This window comes from Ictalurus furcatus, chromosome 2, assembly GCF_023375685.1.
Source record: "Ictalurus furcatus strain D&B chromosome 2, Billie_1.0, whole genome shotgun sequence".
Classification (NCBI taxonomy): Eukaryota; Metazoa; Chordata; class Actinopteri; order Siluriformes; family Ictaluridae; genus Ictalurus; species Ictalurus furcatus.
Window position 1 is genome coordinate 35,580,946 of NC_071256.1, and position 22,638 is coordinate 35,603,583.

At 42.7% G+C, this 22,638-nt stretch overlaps 1 protein-coding gene across 5 annotated transcripts in view; it reads left to right on the plus strand.

Annotated features, from left to right (window-relative positions):
* Nucleotides 1-9,946, plus strand: part of map3k3 (mitogen-activated protein kinase kinase kinase 3) — a 31,751-nt gene extending 21,805 nt beyond the window's left edge. For all 5 annotated transcript variants that reach the window (XM_053616987.1, XM_053616979.1, XM_053616996.1 and 2 more), the window contains 10 exons: nucleotides 183-316; nucleotides 582-655; nucleotides 846-913; nucleotides 1,208-1,303; nucleotides 1,400-1,561; nucleotides 1,906-2,054; nucleotides 2,885-3,016; nucleotides 3,186-3,315; nucleotides 4,102-4,279; nucleotides 8,558-9,946. In XM_053616987.1, the coding sequence (XP_053472962.1) occupies nucleotides 183-316; nucleotides 582-655; nucleotides 846-913; nucleotides 1,208-1,303; nucleotides 1,400-1,561; nucleotides 1,906-2,054; nucleotides 2,885-3,016; nucleotides 3,186-3,315; nucleotides 4,102-4,279; nucleotides 8,558-8,786 (1,352 nt within the window). In that variant the 3' untranslated portion in view covers nucleotides 8,787-9,946. The remainder of the gene's footprint in view (nucleotides 1-182; nucleotides 317-581; nucleotides 656-845; nucleotides 914-1,207; nucleotides 1,304-1,399; nucleotides 1,562-1,905; nucleotides 2,055-2,884; nucleotides 3,017-3,185; nucleotides 3,316-4,101; nucleotides 4,280-8,557) is intronic.
* The last annotated feature ends 12,692 nt before the right edge of the window (nucleotides 9,947-22,638 follow it).

Sequence of the window (22,638 nt, forward strand, 5' to 3'; positions counted from 1 at the left end):
ACAGATAAAAGGTCTCATTTACCAACAAACATCACGGCGAAAGACCAAAAACAACCACAAAGAACTCTTTTGCAGTGCAAATTGAAAAAGTGCAACAACCAAAAAAAAAACCTTTTGACTCGTAATTGTACACGGAAATTGGTCTGTAATACGTCTCCTACCTTTGCCCCACCCACTCTCAGGTTCTCAGAACACCGGGCGGAGCTCTCCGCCTCCCGGCTACGTTCCGGAGCGGCAGCAGCGAATCGCTCGCCAGGGATCCTACACCAGCATTAACAGTGAGGGAGAGTTTATACCCGAGACCAGCGACCAGTGTGTGAGTGTCCAATCGTACACACACTCACATTTCAGACTCACTTAAATCTATAATTCCTTTTTCTGATTCCTTTTTATACTCAGCTGCATTGTGTATGAGATTACGTAAAGAACTGAAGAACCCGAATTGAGTGGAATTTTTCGAATTGGCCAGTTGTGGTGTAAAGGACAAGCATGCATGACTACAGGCGCAAATCAAAGCTAGCAGTCCGGCAGCGATTTGACTTATTTTAACCTGAAATGAAGAACATGTGCTTTATCTGCAGGTGCTGGATCCTTGGAGCAGTGCGGAAAATTCCATATCCGGGAGCTGCCAGTCACTCGACAGCAACTCAGAAAGGTCAGAGCCTCGGCTACAAACGCATACACACAGGCAGAGGAGAAACACCGGGGGGGGGGGGGTCTGCATCGTGTTACATTTATATGAGGTTTAACTAAGAAAAACTTGGGGGGGGGGGGGGGTTTGAAGTTTGTTTTGTTGTTGTTGTCGTTATTATTATTTACCGTTTTTTTTTCCTTTCCTCTCGCAGCCCCTCACTTCGGAAGTCCCGCATGCACAGAGCCAGAAGTTATCCTGATAACAGGCAGGATTGTGCAGGTTTGTCTAAAGAAATATGTCACGGCTTCCTGTAAAGGGAAGTTTCGATTTTCTGGCCCCAAAATTAGCTCCACTTTCCACCTTCCCACCCGACCCGCTCCATCCGAAGCGGTCATTCCGTTATACGATCGCGCCTCGCGTTCCAGGAACGTTCCAGAAACGTTCCAGAAAACACAACGTGCCTCTTTATTAGTGCCAAACGATTACTTCCATATTCACATCTTTTCTCGAATGTTTACGGTAAAGCAAACGAAAGCCGACACTTTTTTTTTGTCTTTTGTCTTAACATCTCAGACAGGGAGAATCACGTGTATGATAAGATTATAGCTAAAGGAGGGACGTACCCACGGAGATACCCGGTCTCTCCGCATCACAAAGACCTCAGTGAGGGTGAGTCGTGTATGAACACACACACACACACACACACACACACACACACAGTTATTCAGGTGATTTAAAATGTGTTTCTGCTTTGTTTCACCTAAGGTCGGCGCACGTTTCCACGGATACGACGTCCCCAGGGTAACCTGTTCACACTGGTGCCGTCGCGTCGTTCCCTAAACGGCAGCGAGGAGAGCCTCGGAAGCTGGCAGCTGGTCGACACACACTCCCGGCTCCGCCCCAAAGACCGCCCACTGCCTCACAAGTGTACGGATGAGTCACGTGTGTCGTACGCAGCGATGTGTTTTCAGCGATGTGATCGGAATTGGGATATGATAGATGGATAGCACGTTAGGCTAGTTAGTTAGTCAGCAGTCGTTACGGTTACAGTGTGCATGTTGTGTTATGTAATAGTGATGGAATATTACCTCTGTGTGTGTGTGTGTGTGTGTGTGTGTGTGTAGTTTTTACAGTACTATTTATATACAAATGAATGATATCATTGTCGTAGTTTGGCATTGTTTGTAGCCATTTGATTTCACTGAGTAACAGTGTGTGTGACTCTTTTGTAATTGTATGAAATGTGTGTGTGTGTGTGTGTGTGTGTTTAGCCCCCACAGCTCCTGTGACATGGCGGAGAGGGAAACTGCTGGGCCAAGGTGCATTCGGCCGTGTTTATCTCTGCTACGACGTGGACACTGGACGGGAACTAGCAGCTAAACAGGTCCAGTTTGATCCAGCAAGCCCGGAGACCAGCAAGGTACCATACACACACACACATGCAAGCACACACACACACACACACGCACACACACACGCTTTTCTGAAAGTCATAAGCCTAGAATGCATTGTTTTTTTGCCCCCATGAGGCCACTGTTCTGGCATTTTATTACGCATGAGGGGAACTGAGAGGAATGAAAGCACTTTACACATACACTCTGAACAGATGGGAAGTGTTGCATGAGTTTATCAAGAATCAACTTTAAAGAGGTTAATATATATGTTGTTTGTGTGTGTGTGTGTGTGTGTGTGTGTGTGTGTGTGTGTATTACTGCTGTGTTTCTTTTTTGCTCTTTGTTCTGTCTGGGTTTCTCTCCATCCTCCTGCTCGCTTTTTCCCCCACACTCTTAAACGTTTTCCTGTCTGCCACTGCAAAAACACACACTGTCACTTCCTGTATCTGTGTGTGTGTGTGTGTGTGTGTGTGTGTGTGAGAGAGAGAGAGAGAGACAGAGAGAGTGAGCATGTGTATGTGTGAGAAAGGAGAGGTTAGGACGGGGAGGTAGGGGTGTTCTAACATTTTAATTTAACTGGGCCTCTACACACACACACACACACACACACATACACACACAAATATTAATGCCTTAATATGTATAAAAGGAGCGGGTTTGGCATGCACTTGCTTTACCCTTTGTTTTATTTTTCACTTCCGTCCACACAAAGCCTTGTGCTCCATGAGCTCACACTCTCTTTCCAAGAAAAAAAGAAAAAAGCGTCGGGAAACCTTGTGGAAGTTTCCGTTCTGTAAATACGTAACTGCGCGTTCTGAGAACGGCTCTCGATTTTCTTCCCGCTGTTTCGCTGCAGGAGGTCAGCACTCTGGAGTGCGAGATTCAGCTACTGAAAAACCTGCATCACGAGCGCATCGTGCAGTACTACGGCTGCCTCCGAGACCACAACGAGAAGACTCTGACCATCTTCATGGAGTACATGCCCGGGGTGGGTGCTGTCATGTATACATTAGTGAAGGGTTAGAACATGTATTAAGATTTAATCTGACATGCATCACAGAGATTTAAGCACGACTCCAGCTCTTACCGCGCAGCCGAAATCACCCGGATCGCTTACAAACCTTACGGACATTTCGATACTAATAACCTTTTTCCAGGGCTCGGTGAAAGACCAGCTGAAGGCCTACGGGGCGCTAACGGAGAACGTGACCCGGAAGTACACCAGGCAGATCCTGGAGGGCATGTCCTACCTGCACAGCAACATGATCGTCCACAGGGACATTAAAGGTAGCCACACGTTACACAGAAATATTCCTATACCGGTCAAAAGTTTAGACACACTCATTCTTTATTTTTATTTCCTCCACCCATGTTTTAGAATAATAATAATAATAATAATAATAATAAAGTCATCAAAACTCGGGAGTAACACGAACTATGGGACTATGGGAATTATGTTGTGATAAAAAATCCCAAATAAATCAAAATAATTTAATATTTTCGCATCTTCAAAGTCGACGTCCATTTCGCCGAGAATTTCCAGAAATGTGTTCTTGGCGTTTTCTCACCCGATTCCTTGAGGAATTTCCCTGAGATGCTTTTTAAACAGTATTAAAGGAGTCCACACCGACGCCGGACTCTTCATCGGCTGCTTTTCCGGATATTTCGCTACGAGTCGTCCGTTTAAAAATGATTTTTTTTTTTTGGTAAATAAAATGTCCGTTTTCTAACGAAAGAAACGACTACATCGGCGCGATTATAGTTTTTGTCTACGACACCGATTTCACACGTTTAATCACACACCTTCAGATCAGAACGTTTTTTAAGATCATGAGAAACGCTTCAGTCGCGTGTCCACAAACTTTTGACCGGTAGCGTGTATTGGAATATTTATATTCCTGTCCAACAATCTCTAATGCGACCTTGAAATCTGTGCATTTATTTATTTATTTGTTTGTTTGTTTGCTTGTTCATGAAAATGTGTGATGGGATATGGAGTTGTAAAATACAGAATAAACAGTAGACTTAACAGTATATACTGTAACGTATTGTATTGCTCTGGAACATGTTTAGGTGCCAACATCCTGCGGGATTCTGTAGGGAACGTGAAACTCGGAGACTTCGGCGCCAGCAAGCGCCTGCAGACCATCTGCATGTCCGGTACTGGAGTGCGCTCGGTCACTGGGACGCCATATTGGATGAGTCCGGAGGTCATCAGCGGAGACGGTTATGGACGCAAAGCGGACGTGTGGTAAAGCCAGAGATCACTCACTGACGTATTAGTAAACACCAGAGCGACAATGCTGAGACGTTGTTTTTTTTTATTTTTATTTACAGTTGCCTAATGGACAATTTCACTCGATATGTTTGTTTAAATATAACGCACGCTGGTTGCTTCACAGCCTCCTGCACTCCACACCAAAGGCTTGAGCTGTTTTTGTTAGGCGTCAATTCATTACATTGAACTGATACTAAACAAACAGGAAAACAAATGGAGGTAGAAACCGTGGAGAAAAACGAGTAAAATACGGCAAATATACGTAACGTAACTGGAATCTTAGCATAACACGCCAACACCTCACATTTAAACACTTCACCGAGTGAAAATGAAGATGCTAGACGCACTCGAATACCGTTTTTACGCGTGACAAGAGAACGCCACGGCTCATAGCCGAAACGTTTTCCAAAGCCAAACACGATGATGCATCTCGAGAGATATTATCAGGAGAGGATGAAGACTGGCTATATTAAAGTTGCTCCTCTCAGGGAGTGAATTAGTTATGATTATTTATTTTTTTATTATTATTTATAAAATAAGGTGCCATTCCAAAATGGCTTGGCTGTTAAGGCTCTGGGTTACTGATCGGAAGGTCGGGGTTCAAGCCCCAGCACTGCCAAGCTGCCACCTTGAGCAAGGCCCTTGACCCTCTCTGCTCCAGGGGGTGCTGTATCAACTACCCCAACTTCCTAACATGCTGGGGTATGCGAAGAAAAGAATTTCACTGTGCTGTAATGTATATATGACCAATAAAGACTCATGAACACACGTACCAGAGATCCATTATCGCATGTTGTTGCCATATGGCAACATTTAACAGAAAACTCAAAATACAGTATTGTGCAAATGACATAGGCACCCTTTTGTTTTTTTTCTTAGTACAAACCTTGTTATAGATTTTTATTTTATGACCTCTACATTATCGAGTCAGTACAAAAACATTTGAGATTTCCAGACATTTTTAGTTTTCCAGCACAAAATGAAATGTTACAGAAACATGTTGGTATGTTATTAAAGAAAGCAGCATATTACTTAAGAAACCACTTTTCAGACAAAAAAAAAAAACAACCCCATAATCATCACGAACGCGGAGACGGAAGCGGGTGCACGTGCCGATTCAGAGTTTAATAAGAGTTCAAACCAAATATAAAAGACGCTAAGCAAACGTGAACAAGGAAAATAAACATAAACCAATACTCAGGACCCGGGAGCGCATAACGTGACAACCTGAGACGAACAAAGCCAGACACCTTGTGTTGTACAAACTGTGACTGAATACACACAGGTGCTCGTTAATCGGGATGTGAGTCAGGTGCGGGTGGTGACGTGGCCTTGACGCGGAGGTGCAGTGGCTGCTGGGAATTGAAGTCCACGGTTCCTTCCAGAGATTCATAACAATAATGAAGGCTCCTGGGTTTTGCTGCAAAAATTACCATCTAATTACCTTACAAAACTGCACAAATTGTACCCGACTACTATTTTACTTTTAAAGCAAAGGATCGTCACGCCAAATAATGACTGTTTACTGCTCTTTATAATATTTTATTAATGCACAAACATTTAATATCATCGTTTTCGAAGGCATCTTCGCGCTACAGCATTTCTTTGCACAGTACTGTATATAAAATTGTTTAAATGACAAAAAAAAAAAAATAGCTCAGATGGTGTTTTTTTCCTTTAAATAGGTTTGCCTAAATGTAGAAAAATGTATCATATTTTGAGAACCGTCCCGACGATGACCTTCACCATGCCACAGCATGTGATTGCAGAGAAGGAAGTGCAAACACCACTTCCTGGTCGTGTGAAATGGCTTTTTTTTTTGTTATGTCAAAGTTAAAGCCCCCTTTTTCCAGTTACATAGGAAAAGAGTAGTTTTTATATTATTGCCTGTCAAAAATTCGAGAGAAATTAATTGTTGCCGTATGGCAACATCATGCTGTAAAGGGTTAAAGGGCATAATTACATGCCATAGTTTTGAGTTAATATATAATCAGGCTCCTGGGCATAACATTGGTCCTGGGCAGCATACTGGAGATTTCAGTCTAATTTGGGGCGGCTGTGACTCAGGTGGTAGAGCGGGTTGTCCACTAATCGTAGGGTCGGCGGTTCGATTCCCGGCCCACGTGACTCCACATGCCGAAGTGTCGTTGGGCAAGACACTGAACCCCAAGTTGCTCCCGATGGCAAGTTAGCGCCTTGAATGGCAGCTCTGCTACCATTGGTGTGTGTGTGTGAATGGGTGAATGAGACACAGTGTAAAGCGCTTTGGATATATAAGTGCAGACCATTTGCAGACCATAATTTCACGCTAATGAATTTGTGATTCATCCACCCATGGACTGGATTCTCACCTACTCACGGAGAAGGTCTTTCATTGTTAGCAGAGAATGAGCTAAATCGTCCTGGTTTTTAGTTTACCGAACCAATCCTGATGCCTGAATGACTACGTCTTACCACGAGAGAATTCATGCTCATGTTTAACCAGATGTATGATGTTTGTAGAGCAGTTCCAGATTAACGCATCGGTCAGTGTAACCGCATGGGCTAAGATACGAAGTGACGGATAGGAATGTTTGAGGAGTTAAAAAAAGCAGCATTCGATATTTAGCAAGACAAATAACAGCAGTTTAAAGGGGAAATCTGGGGCATAGAGCTATTTTTACTGCCAAGAATTAAATACAGAACCTTTCCTCATACTTTGCTTAAGGTGGAGGAGTTTACCTGATGTCAAGCGATTTCCAAGCTCGGTCTGATTGGACGTGGGCTCATAAGGAGAGGGCTGCGATTGGCTGAGAGCTCGAGAGTGAGATCGTAGCAGTGACGTGGAATGTTCTGAGCCCTCAGAGCCCCTAGAGTCATTTCTAGGAGTCTAAAAAGAGTCTGTCAAGTCTCTCTCTCTCTCTCTCTCTCTGTTTCTCACACACAGAAACACAAATACACTCGCTTGTGCTATCAGTGTTCAGCACTCCAGCCAGTAAAAACACTGTTTAATTGTCAACAGCTCTGCCAGGGAAAGTTTCCACCAAAACATTCCTGCACAGCCTCTGCCCTGGAATAAGTCTCCGTCTGACAGCGTGATGTATGTGCGCGCCATTGTACTGTTTCGCTGTAATAACGACAGCGCAGTATTTTTCTCGAGTCAGGTGTATTAGCATAATGTTTTAACTTAAAAAGATCAAACGGAGTGGAATTTAAGTGACGGATGTCCATCCATCCATCCATCTTCTATACCGCTTATCCTTCCTTCAGGGTCACGGGGGAACCTGGAGTCTATCCCAGGGAGCATCGGGCACGAGGCGGGGTACACCCTGGATGGGGTGCCAATCCATCGCAGGGCACAATCACATACACACTCACACACCCATTCATACACTACGGACACTTTAGACACGCCAATCAGCCTAGGACTGGGGGAGGAAACCGGAGTACCCGGAGGAAACCCCCACAGCAAACTCCACACACACAGGGCAGCGATGGGAATCGAACCCCCGACACCTGGAGGCGTGACGCGAACATGCTAACCACTAAGCCACCGTGCGCCCGAGTGAAGGATGTATGAAGGTTTATGTTAATGCACCCATTATGTTAATACGCTCCTATAGTAACAGCTCGTTCACAGGGACTCGTACGGTGGACGCTCCACGTCGTGATAAGCGGATCAAAAGCGTGCTGTTATTTAACACGGACGTATATATAGGTGACTTGATGAAGCTTCCTGTACAGTTTTCGCTTTCTAGTTTCTCGGTCACATGACAAGCTGGGTTTTTTGGGTTTTTTTTCCTTTCGAGCGACTTCGAGAGAAAAAGAGATGTTGGTGAGGGAATGACTGCTTAGAAAGTTTATAGCTGCTATAAAGCGATAACAGGAACTGACTTGTTTCTCGGATGTTCCGAGAAACGTAGGATGTCGTTCAATATTTTTTATTGCTGGCAAAATGAAAGCACTTCATGACATACTGTTATAAGAAAATACCCAACTTCAAGGTGGTGAGAGTAACTCATCACATCACATCCTTTTATTGATTACTTTCTTATAACAGCATGCCCCCAAGTGTTTTATTCCTTACGTATTTATAATCATGGTGCATTTTCATAGCAGTAACGTTATATGACAAGTTTGTACTGCGTAGTTTGCATACTGTGCAAAAATTGCTTAAGTTTGTCAGCGTTTTTACATTTCTGGAAGCACAGGTTGTATTGGGCTGAACTATTTTACAGTGTGTCTAATGTGTTTGTGTTTTTCCGTGTTAAGGAGTCTTGGCTGCACCGTGGTGGAAATGCTGACTGAGAAGCCCCCTTGGGCCGAATACGAGGCCATGGCAGCCATCTTTAAAATAGCTACTCAGCCCACCAACCCCGTTCTGCCGTCGCACATCTCAGAGCAGACCAAAGACTTCGTCCGGCGCATCTTCGTCGAGGCCAAACACAGGCCGAGCGCAGAAGAGCTGCTCAGACACCCTTTCTCACAGATCTTCTGCTGAGCGAGCTGCAGAATTAAAGCCCCGGACGCCTGGACCTGGAAACCCTCGAAAGCTGTATTTATGACATGTAGCTCAATCAGTGAGCACAAAACAGACCAACACGCAGCTGGGCATCGTCCAGTCAAGAGCGGTTAGATTTAGGTCTTTCATTTGTCCATTAATGGTATTGTTGCATTGCAGTGTGTGTACCAGCAGGGGGCAGCACAAGACAGCCGAGTGCCATTGCAAGCGCCGACCGAGTTAAGGAGATCATCTACCTGAACTCAGTACAAGGGCTGCGCAATATGATTAAAATAGCATACTGTGATTCCGTTAAGTACATTAATAACAAACTGCTGAACTTGTGACTGGATTAATTAGACCACAGTAATTCATCATATCGGTATCATGAGATCTCTAAGATCTGTCAGGCTTCTGTGATGGCAGTATTGTGATAGTGGTTAGTAAACGACGTATTGTGCAGCCCTACCGAAGCCGAGCTGCGAGACCTTCACAGGTTAGTGCAGTTCACTGATCCGCCGGTCGCGTGGTTCACAGTTGGTTCTTTGGCTTGTCTTGTTGCGTACATGTTCTTCTGAGGATTCATACAAGGATCCACGAAGCTGATCTAGCTCTTCGGGTCAGTCACGTTAGCATCGTGCTAGTTGTCGGAGAGGTAGAGCTACAGGCGGTGTTTCAGTCATTACAGGCTTTCCTTTCACTCACAGTCCAACTAAATGCTCTGGGTTACAGGGTGCGTAGATGCCTGATGCTTTCCTCTTACTCTCCTGACAATTCATACACTTTTTAAGGCAACACCCTTACTGTAACTGTAACGCTGCTGTGAGAAAATCCAGTCGGCTGTAAAACCTCGCCGTTTGAGACGCAGCGGTCAGACTTTCAGAGCGTCATCATATGACCATTTTGAGTCGTCAGGATGCTTGCGACCATGCAGAGTTTCGGAAACAACAGTTGGGAACCTTTGCGATAGATAACATGATAGATGACTAGCATCAAATTAAGAGCTGAGTTAGTTAAACTAGGTTGCTTAACTATTAGCTAATATACATTCTGGACTATAAGATGCACTAGTTTGCCTTTTACTTCAATATATATGGAATATATTTTATACTATACTGTATTATATATTAGCCTATTGTTGTCTGCTTGATTTGTATACACACACACACACAGCTATATATATATATATATATATATATATATATATATATATATATATATATATATATATATATAGCTGAAAGATGTACAGCTGTGTATGTGAAACATCTACATACCAGCACCACAAGGCCACACTACAGATAACCTATCGATAAAACTGCATGATATATTAATGTTCAGTTTCTAGAACTAGGAGGTGTGTATGCAGATTTTCTGTCTAAAGGCGGTTTTTTTTGGGGGGTGGTGCATTTACAGTCCAGAATATATGGTAGCTGATGAGGGGTGTAATAAGAAAACAAACGAAGAAATCAAAATAGGCTTGTGCGATATGACGATTTAATCGTCTCTACACGATATAACACCTCCACGACGTCCAGTGACGTTTATTCCGATGATACTACAAGGCCCGCCATCCTTTTACGTATTTTTACGTAGAAGCGCCTCGATGAAACATCGGAGTACGCTGTTACGAGTTCTCATCCCAAAAATACACCAAAAGAGTAATAAATAAAACGACAGACGTGTCAAGTGAAATATTAATCTGCCACGATCGCCTCTGCCACCAAGCAGTTCCTGACAACGCTGCTGATAATACTATTACGCCCTTCCTCTTGTCTCCGTAAAACTGAAATGGTGGACATTCTCGTTTTCCTGACTTGATTGGATTTTTCTACAGTCACATACAGGGTTTCGGTTCCTTTTACAGTTGTCGACGTTGCCTCAGATTGCTAGCATGGTATCATGCCTTTTACATATTAAAATGTATCTTCGTAACGGTTAGAGCTGGTGTTTGCTCTTCTATATGCTAAATAAGCCAAAGAACATGCGATACACATTCGCCAGCTTTCACCTTGGTTTGTTTGGCAGTGGTGTTAAAAGCACATTTTATTATAAGCCCAGGTGAATAAGATTGTGCCTTAAGCTCGGTGCGGAAGTGTTTATTTCTTAATCTGATGCACTTTTGTAGAAATGAATGTTTGTTGTATTTACCACATTTTCATGTTTGTTTTGTTTTTTTATTGGCCAAAGTTTGAATAATGTGAAATCTGTTTCACTTTAATTTATATCCCAGTGTCTTTTTTTTTTTTTTTTGGTTCATACACAAATATTCTGTATGTATAAATATATTTTTATATCAATTTTTATATATGGAGATAGATGGATGTCTCTTGGAATACGAAACATGAGACGAGACGGGTGTTCGAAACCCAAAACAAAGAGAAACTATGTTAGCAGCTGGTTTTGCAAAGACATTTCTGAGTGGAAAAGGCGCTCTGGTTGTTCAACCCAAGCAGAAAGGCTGAGTGTATGTGTGTCTTAGTGTGTGTCAGTGTGTGTGTGTGTGTGTGTGTGTGTGTGTGTGTGTGTGTGTGTGTGGCCCTGGGGAAGAGACTGATCATGAGATCATGATTCTGACTTGCAGATGTGAGTTATAATTGGCACACACTCACACACACACACACACACACATGCACAAACAGTGCCTTTAATAGATAACTTGCACAGAAGGTGATTGCACCTGTTGGATAATTTAGGAAGTCGAGAAGCAGACAGAAGAGAGTGAGAGATTTGATCGGTTTTAGAAAGCGAGGCGCCTTTTGGTCACGTCCTTAGTATTATCAGGCTCTATCTGAGAGATTTTGATACATCTCTTTGACTTAATCTCATTAGAGGTCGACCGATATTGGATTTTACAGATACCGATAACTAAGTTGTGCAGTACCTGCTGATAACCGTTTAATCAACCGATAGTTTTCAAAACGGATACCGAATGAAAACATAACACTCAAAGTAAAATATTGCTGAACTTTATTACAAAAATAAACAGTACTGGCCCTACAATGAAAATGTACGACTTAAAAATATAAAACAAATATGTAAATATTAATATATTAACTATTAATATTAATAGATAAAATATGTAGATCCAGACTGAACCAAAAAGTAACGCTCCAAATAGCAAATCAAAATAGAGACATCCAAAGTGATTAAAAACAAACAAACAAACAAAAAAACACTTCAAATATCACAACAAAATTTGTCAGTGATAGTTTTTATTTCGCCTCTAGAGGCCGCTCTTGTACTGTATAACGACAGCGGACCCTTCTCAGCCACTCCCGCAGCGGACACAACCGAGAAAAACTATCGGTGTGGATTTTTGACCTCTAAATCTCATTAGATAATTGTTAAATGCAAACAAACTCAGTAGGCAAAGACATTTTGAGTTTATTAAGGTATGACATCAGATGCGTGCGGATTTTCCCTACATTTTCTCCCTAATTTGCTCACTTTCCAGTTCCCTTCCACCAACCACCTCTCCCCTGAGTGCTTCCTCTAGTAAATGTGAAGCCACATTCACAACCGCATCTTCTCGAGCTTCTACTTCATAGAAGCAGGCAGAGTCACACACTCAGTGGAAACCGCTATGGCTACGATTGGCTAGTATCACTGTGACTGATACTATGTCGTCCCTCCTACCCAGAGAGCCCAATTGTGTTCTCTTGGCTCCCAGCTCCCATGGATGACTGTACCATCAGTGAGATCCGTACTCGTGATCTCCGGACGATACGGCGAACGTGTTTCTCTTGCTCCAGACAAACACATCTACTAGCCGAGTTTCAGTCCTGGTTACACTGGAAATTTCAGTTTATTAAGCACATTGCTTGTATCTAATCACGGTAATTTTTCATCCTAATGTTATGAGATGTTAACCAGTATATTAGCTTTCTTCTGCGCTGAAGACGTTCTAACATCCCAGAACAGTTATATACTGTAAAAGCAGCAAGTACAGTAATGTACTGTTCCTGATTTGTACACTTAAGTTGTATTACTCATTCCCTCCAGGATTTTGCCATCGCAGAAATTAACGCAAAATCAAGCAAACTCCGCAATATTCGGAGGAGCTTGCAATTTAAAAAAAAATCACTGCAGATTTTCACCAGATTTGGCACAAGACATGACATCATCACAGCAAGCGTTCAGCCAAAGCTCTGTTTGATTCACGAGCGTTGATCACGAATACAGCTAAAAGGTCTCATTTACCAGCAAACATCGCTGCGAATGACAATTTCTTGCAATTGCAATTTTGCCAATTTAAGTTGTTTTCCGCAAAATAAAGCACAAAAAACGCTCCAAATTGCAAATTTAAAAAAAAAAAAAAATTACGCAGCACAATCAAGCCTTGACTCATGGAGTAATTGTAGAACCTCCTCCATCCTCAACCGCTTATCCGTTATCGGGTCGCGGGGGCAGCAGCTCCAGCAGGGGACCCCAAACTTCCCTTTCCCGAGCCACATTAACCAGCTCTGACTGGGGGATCCCGAGGCGTTCCCAGGCCAGTGTGGAGATATAATCTCTCCACCTGGTCCTGGGTCTTCCCGAGGTCTCCTCCCAACTGGACATGCCTGGAACACCTCCCTAGGGAGGCGCCCAGGGGGCATCCTTACCAGGTGCCCGAACCACCTCAACTGGCTCCTTTCAACGCAAAGGAGCAGCAGCTCTACTCTGAGTTCCTCTCGGATAACCGAGCTTCTCACCCTATCTCTAAGGGAGAGACCAGCCACCCTCCTGAGAAAACCCATTTCGGCCGCTTGTACCCGCGATCTTTTCGTCACAACGGTGCTGTAAAGCGATTGCAATACCACTCCCACTGCTCCGATTGTAGAACATATCCAGCTAAAAATTGACTTTCACCATTGTGTGTAGAACATGGATATTGATTGGTCAAGGCAGTCTATGTTCATCCTGAATGATGATTAGCTGGCAGACAGAACCTTGTAATACTGAGGTCACGAAACTGTAACGACGTGAACGTGAAAGATGAACGTGTTGCGACACGGGTGGACGCCAGAGCGCCAGGTTTTCCTCTCAGCTCGACGGCTTTGTTTAGCTCAGGGTTCGAGTGACACGTGCCCATCACAGGGGCACACAAATTGTCTGACCAATCCCTGTCAGTGTTTCGATCTCCTTCAATCAGGGTGGCTGCTATTTTGTTTTTGGCAGCTAGCTATCAGTATTTTAAAAAGTCTATTCGTCAAAGAATTTCAGTGTTTTATTTGCTCGTGTTGTGAATTGTGAGAACCCTGAGGTAAGCAAAAGACTATGAAGCAATAGTTGAATTATATATGATGATGTATCATGACATAGGACTTGCAGTGCAAAGTCTAATGTATCAAAGTCATTTACAATAAAAAGAACTGTATGCTCTCAAACTGTTTTTTCCTCTTCAGTCAATATAGAATTATTTCAGCGATTTCAGGTACGTGTCACACCAACTGTGTTTATAAACACTAATTACAGCAATTATCACTGAATTGTTTCAAAGGCAAAAATCCACTTGGAAATGTTTAAGATTGCATGTTCTACTTTTAGTCTAAACAAATGCCTAATTATCTGAGTAGTTCAGATAAATTTACGTGTCCTAAAAATGATGACATTTAAGTAGTTACTTTTCCAGGCAGTTTGCATGTTCTCCTCGTGTTCCAGGGGCTTCCTCCGGGTACTCCGGTTTCCTCACCCAGTCCATGTGCTTTAGGCTGATTGGCATGTCCAAATTGTCCGCAGTTAGGGATGTCACAAGAACCAATACTTCAGTACCAAGTCGATACCAACATTCTTAAAACGTGACGGTACCTGTTTTTCTGCAGTAGCGTTGGTACCGTTGGTAATGAAGTTACCGCGGTTGTAATTCTTCCGGAAATGAAGGGGGCAGCAAATACGCGGAAGTGTTTTAGTCGGCCCATAAGTGTTAATGAAGAAGAAGAACACCTATAAGCACACGGGAAAAACTACAGAAGACAGTGCCAAGTTTAGCTCCGCCCCGACTCTTTGAGAGGAAAGGTGGTAAGAGTCAAGTATGTAAATACTTCGCATTCGAGGCGGATGACAACAAACATATAATTGATGCTGCGTAGCCGGTGTGCAACCGATGCTATCGTTCATTTCAAACAAAGCGAGGAAACATCTGGAATCTGGCGAAGCACAATTATCGTGTACTTTTGGTGGTATCGGTACCGACTACTAGATTTTTGGTATCATGACATCCCTAGTCCGCAGTGTGTGATTGTGCCCTGTGATGTTTTGGAACCCCGTCCAGGGTGTCCCCCGCCTCATGCCCCGATTCGTGTGGGATAGGCTCCAGGCTCCTCCACGACCCTCTGTATAATGTGCAATATGGAAAATGGATGGATAGATGGATGAATGGACATTTCCAGTCCTTATTGGAGTCACTTTTTCAAACTGAAGTCTCAAGTTGATGTTTATTCAGCCATATAAATGGCTGTTATGTTTTACCCTACTTAGTGATCATATATAGTAAACAGTAAAAAAATTTATTTAAAAAAACACATTTTGGTTTAGATCCAAGGTGCCAACATTTTATGATTTAGCTGTAGCATTTATGATTTTTGACCCTTTGCTGGAGGAGCTAAGAATTACTCACTAGCAGTCATACCTCATTGTTGTCTTACTGAAAAAACATCAACAGAAATCAGCTGTCTCGTTAGACATACTAAAAGACATACGCTAGGGATTTTGAGGGAAAATTTTTTGTTTTGTTTTGTTCTCTGCCTGCTAGCATTTTCTTGTTAATAATAATAATAATAATTCCTTACATTTATACATAGCGCTTTTCTAGATATTCAAAGCACTTTATATAGTATGGGGGGGGGGGATCTCCTCAACCCCCACTAGTGTGTAGCATCCACCTGGATGATGCGAAGGCAGCCAGAATGCCCACCACACACCAGCTATTAGTGGAGAGGAGAGAGTGATGAAGCCAGTTCAGAGATGGGGATTATTAGGGGGCAATGGGGAAATTTCAACCAGGACAAAGGGGTTATATCCCTACTCTTTTACGATAGATGTCCTGGGATTTTTAATGACCACAGGACCTCGGTTTAACGTCTCATCCGAAAGACAGTGCTGTTTTTAAAGTAAAGTGTGCCCGTCACTATACTGGGGCATTAGGACCCAGACAGACCACAGGGTGAGCGCCACCTGCTGGTCTCACTAATACTACTTCATGCCAGGCTCAACCCTGCTTAGCTTCAGTAGGAAACCAGGTGAGAACTGCAGGGAGATATGGCTCTGGCAATTTTGACACTTCTGGTCATTCTAAAAAGTATAAATATATATATATTTTATATATAACTTTACCATTACTGATAATTTATATTTCCTCCCCATGATTTTTGTGTGATATGAACTCATAGTGTAATGACTGTTAATGTTCTGTGATATCAGTATTGTATAATGATGATATATTGTGAAGGCATTTTCCCTATATCACTGCGCTACACAGTACATACTCCAGCATCAGGAATAGTGCCATGGTAGACACAACCACAGTGTGTGCGTGTGTGTGTGTGAGCTGACAGCATGTTGCCGAGCTCCTTTGGCACCGGCGTCTCTGTCTGTGTTCATGTGGAGCCGGTCCGAGGCGCTAAATAACCCGCTGACTTTATGAATAGACTCCATTGTGGCATCTGTAAAGAAGCTGCTCGATTGATGCCTTTTTCTGTCTGGATGGACTGAGAGAGACGCACAATAGCGCCGGACGGAATGAGACCTTCACAAAGGTTCCTTTACGTGACGGGCGTAAACGTACGTTGGCTTTACGGTTGCTGCTTTATTGCTCTGTTTTTCCTCCACATACAGAAAGTTAGTATGGTGGACCGAGCCAGAATCAAACCGAACGAGTAGTTCACAAGCATTTTACCATCGCGAGCCATACACGTCTCGTTAACATTTACAGACTTTCCAAGTATTCTGTGTCTCCTCCTGTGTATACAGCGGGAGTTCAGGGGCCTCAGTGTCACTGCTGGGTTGAGAAACAGTCCACTAACAAAATCAATTCTAGAAATTGACATGGGATGAAAAAGACTACAGGATGATTAACACACACAAAAAAGAGATCTGTTCTCTAACTGTCCATCTGTAAGATAACCAACAAGGCAGGAATGTGTAATAAAACACTTAGAGGCAAATAATCGACAACCTGGTGGTGCGATGATGCAGAGTCACTCTTACCACACCAAAGTTTGATCGTTTTATTCCTTACAGCAACGTTTTATTTATTAAAGAATGACATACGTGTCGTACTTTATTTAATCCATCGTATAATGCTGTGGGCTGTCTGAAACTGTCACGTTACAAAGTTGGATACGGAAGCAAGCGCAGATTTTCAAACAGTTTAATAAACAAACAAACAACAAAACAAAGACACTAAGACAACTCGGCAAAATACTGTGGCTAAACATAAACTATCAAACAAAACAGGGTACAGGGACACAGGTCAAGATAGACAATACGTAAGACGAGGAAGCAGTACAAACAGTGGCTATGTATAGGAATGCTCGTTAAACAGAAACGTGATAGAGGTGCAGGTGGTCATGTGACAATGATGTAGTATGGTGCAGTGGCTGCTGGGAAATGAAGCCCAGAGTTACCTCCTTGATATATGACAGAAACCAGTTTGATCACTTTTATCACGTTAAAGCCGCTATAACCGGTCAATCCCTCGTCAGCGTTTCTTTTTCTCTCTCTTGCAGCTTGTCAAGTTACCGAGAAACCAGAAAGCCCTCCTTCCTAAAAAACTGTCCAGTGTCAGAGAATGTAAAGTTAAAGTTTTACCTCCGACTGGTACAAAGTGCTGACTCCTTACAAACATGTCTAAATAAACATCGCCTTACAGACAAATTCACCGTATTCTGCTTATGTTTTTAACACACGAGTCCCTGTGATAGAAACTATAACACACGGTCAGGTCGACGGTGACGCAGTTTTCGTCATTGTGCGTCTGTACACCACCACAGTGGATTTAAAATGAAGCGATCACGATGTGAATAAAGTGTAGACTTTCAGCTTTAATTCAAGGCCTTTAACAAAAATACTGCGTTAACCGTTTAGAAATTAGAGCCATTTTATTTCAGAGTCCCTCCATTTTCACAGGCTCAGAAGTAATTGACAATCTAACAATCATAACTATTAGGATTATTTCTCATTCTTGGATGCAAATCGTTTGCAGTCTGCCAGTACGTTTTCATGGACAATGATAATCCGATATGAACCCGATTAAGACGATACTCTGATTAAGAAACTAGCATGTAAACAGAGATTATTGATGACCTTATTCCAATTAAAGTTTTACTCCGAGTAAACACGAATGGAATTAAGACAGGTGGAGTATTCCTGTTTTAGTCGCATTATCGGCGTGCGTTACAGACATGTACACACCTTAATCACACTATTAACGTCGTGTGGGAGTTTTCACCGCATTCTGCGACAGGACACGTACACACACGGCAGCGCTAAACCGTTTGACGGCAAACAAGAGAGCACTGCTGCGTCCCAAACCATGTACATACCTACTGTATAGTAGGCAAGTTTCATGTATTTCAGCTACTATATAGTACACGGTTTGGGACGCAGCCCACGGCTTCAAGCAGTCGTCTATTAGCACGTACAGCACGATAAATAATTAATTGCACTTGAAGCTTTCGTAAAATTAAAAATAAAAGCACCCAAAACTGTATACGGTACCATAACGAAGACCAACTGTATGTCGATACGTGAAATTCTGGAGGGACGTCAGACGGCGTGGCGCGGGGATGTAATGACGTGTACTGTTAATTGATTTATGTTCTATAACATGTAAAACGTGTACATGAGAGGAGTATTCTAAAAGCGACTCATGTAAACACCTTAATCACAATATTGTCTTATTCAGAATAAGCTCAGTAATTAGATTACAGAGTCACATAGATAATAGATAGTCACATCTTGACTGCTTCATTTCAAATCCATTGAGGTGGTGGTGTACAGAGGCAAAAATTGTGTCGCTGTCCAAATACTTATGGCCCTGACACCATTAGGACGAGCGGTATATAATATACTGTATATCTGTAAATTGCATCTGCACTACTCTCAGAGCTGCTGTTATAGAAAATGAATCAACACCTTGTGACCAATCAGAAGCGAGCGTTCGGCAGCGCTGTGGTATGAAGTGCTGAAATGTTTGTGCCAGTGCTACGCTGAGAATAATAACTCAGATGTAGATGTGTTCGTGGCTCGTCTCTAATCTCAGCATTAGAGACCAGCGAGGCCGGTATTGTGTGTGTATCAGGGCTGCTGTCTCGCTCATTGTGATCAGAGCAGGGTTTAGATGATCTGCTGCTGACTCGCTTCATTCCCGCCAAACACTGCTTTCATTCACTGACGCTTTACAACACACAACGTCTGCGCTTCATTTAGGCCTACCTGTTAATTTTTTTGGAGGAGCTGTCACTTGGTGTCATGATATACCAGATAAACAACATGACACGATAAGTAAGGAATGAAAGGCTTCAGGGCATGCTGTTATAGGGAAATGATCAACGTTAGGGTGGTGTGATGAAGCGGAGTTACTATTACAGCACTGAAGTTGATTATTTTCCTATAACAGCACATCTCAAAGTGTTTCATTCCTCTTAAACCACGGCGACTTCCCGATACTAAACAATATAGAATAGAAAATACATAGAAAGATATTTATTTATTTAAAAAATAAAGAATGATGCATTGATTTTTTTTAAAACTCACATATATATATATATATATATATATATATATATATATATATATATATATATATATATATATATATATATATATATAAAGTATGTATATACATTAAATGTATATACAGTTACATTTAATGTTGTGGAACGGCCACGAAACAAGTTAGCTCCTGTTCTAACAGTCGTTCGTTAGCGAAAAACCGCAAACTTTTCTGTCCCCGAGACTTTCTCATGTCAGAAAACACCTTTACCTCTGGCTGTTACAAAGTTTTGACACTGGAGACTCCTTCCCTCAAACAATTCAAAATGAACAGAAAATTATTGTACATGTAATAGCATATAGGTGCGCACGGTGGCTTAGTGGTTAGCATGTTTGTATGTTTCACACCTCCAGGGTTGGGATTCGATTCCCGCCGCTGCCCCCCTGTGTGTGTGGAGTTTACATGTTCTCCCCGTGCTGCGGGGGTTTCCTCCGGGTACTCCGGTTTCCTCCCCCAGTCCAAAGACATGCATTCTAAGCTGATCGGCATGTCCAAAGTGTCCGTAGTGTATGAATGGGTGTGTGAGTGTGTATGTGATTGTACCCTGCGATGGATTGGCTCCCCGTCCAGGGTGTACCCCGCCTTGTGCCCGATGCTCCCTGGGATAGTCTCCAGGTTCCCCGCGACCCTGAAGGATAAGCGGTATAGAAGATAGATGGATGGCTGTAATAGCATACTCCTCGTTACAGCATGACCTAAAGACTGCAGCAACTAAAAAAAAAGTGAAAGAAAAAAGTTACGTACTGTCTTAAAGGTATGTGTGAAAGAATAATAATGTCAAAAGTGCCTGAAACATTCCTAAAAATCCGGCTATTAAAATAAATCTAAACATTTTTATTACTACATAATAAATGCATTGTTAGTTTTCATCATGTCAAAGTAGGGGTGTGCACACTTTTGCACACCACTGTATCTGTTTGTTCCAGGTCTTTAAGCTTTGTTCTCTTACACACACACACACACACACACACATGAATCAGCTGTTTGACTTACTCCCAGCTCAACAAGGGAGTAAAAGAAGAGAGAGACTGAAGAAGTTTATCTGAGAAAGAAGAAAGCTGGAAAGAGTTTACTTTGGAGGATGTACTCGTTTGACTTGCGCTTTTGAACTTTTGCACTCTTCTCTCTTTCACAACTCTCTCTGTCTCTCTAAATGTTTACCGTCTGAAAGGTCTTCCCTCAGTTACGGCGTCTGAGGCAACCAGCGCTTACTCCCTGAGCAATCCACTCAGCGTGGTGAATGCTCTCTTATTAATGACGCCACCTCTCTAATCCTAAAGCACAAATCAGCTGAGGACGTACGCTGGAGACGCTCCATCACGCTAACCACGCTGTTAGCATTCACACTGTAGCTCTCTTTTCGCTCGCATGGCTCACCATTCAGGGTAATGGAAAAAACTCAGATAATACGATTTTATTCAGGATCTTTCAGCTGCTCCTCACTAACTCTCATGTAATTGTGTTGGCATTTTACCTGTCAGCCATTTATCCTTTCCTCCACCTGTAAGCCATTTGGCAGTGGTGGCTTGGCAGTTAAGACTCTGGGTTACTGATGGGAAGGTCAGGGGTTCAAGCCCCAGTACTGCCAAGCTGCAAATGTTGGGCCCTTGAGCAAGGCCTTTAACCCTCTCTGCTCCAGGGGGCGCTGTATCATGGCTGACCCCAACTTCTTAACAAGCTGGGGTATGTGAAGAAAAGAATTTCACTATGCTGTAATGTATACGTGACCAATAAAGACTCATTATCAAGCATTTGTCTTTGGACAAGCCATATTCGATTTTGTTCTTTTCCAAGCTTTATTGCGGTACCTTTGAGGTCAAACACATACACACATTCTGGGTTAGCATTAGCTGATATGAGCATGGATTCACCACATTTTGATGGCAGGAAAAACAAAACAAAAAAACATAGAACCGTATTCAGTTGAGTTACACGCTCGCGGTGACGATTTAATGCTGAAATCGTGCTCGATATCTACGTCGATATTCAGACCTCAGAAGTAACTACAGTGCTATTTAAAGTGAAGGAGCTGCAGGCACTGCAGGCACTTAAAAACAGAGGCGTGTCTCAGTAACGTGCAATTCCGACCCTGGACCATAGAGCTAAAAGATACAGAGAGTGCCCGCTGCCGTTACCAAAATGGTAATCATCAGCAATTATGAAGTGTGCAATAGTCCATCTCGATGGCTCATGCCACGTTCTAATCGTTAAAAAGTGCTCTTCAATAGCTATCAAATGACACCAGCCCTGCAGTTCTGCGATCTACAGTGATGAGAAAGTGGCTGCAGAAACCGGGCATTTTAACCGACTTTGGAGCTCTATTTTTGGATAAAAGGACACCTCAGACGTTGCCACAGAGCTCATTTTCCAAAGTCCTTATTTCATAGATGTCATGGATATCCCAGAGGGAAATCTCTCACTGCACCACAGCATCATGTCACATGACCACCGGCACCTGAACTTCATTCTTGTTAACGAGCACTTACGGGTATTTATAGCCGCAGTTTGCACTACGCTGGTTGTCTTGCGTTTGTCTTCCTCTACCATCGTTTCTGTCGTTAGGGTTCATGGACTTTGTGTCATGTATTTTTTCTTCGCATTAGTGTTTTGCCACGTGTTCATATTTTCTTTTGTGTTTGTTTTCAATGTTATTGAAAAAAAATGTATCTGCGCTTCAAACCGTGACAATTGACTTCATTCAATCCATCAGAGTTTTGGAGAACCGTACCTTAGGAGCCTTGGCTCTCCTGGGCTTGCCCTCTCGCCACAGCGTCGTTGTAATACAAATGCTCGTGGACCAGTACTCAGCAGCTACCACTAGTAGTGTTTGTTTAAAGCTGTTATAACATACTGTACATAGTCACACAGATCAAAAAAATCTATACGTATACAATTTTTATGTCGGGTTCCAGCTTCCAGCTGTCTATTCCACATATGGTGACATAGGTTATTGTTTCCTATTTTAGACACCGTATCGGTACATATGTTTTACGTATCTTTTAACTCTTTGCCCTGGACTTAATTTTTTTTGTGTGTGTGTGTGCGATATCGGCTTGAGCGAGGAGCAATATTAAGTCTAACACCCCTGTCTGA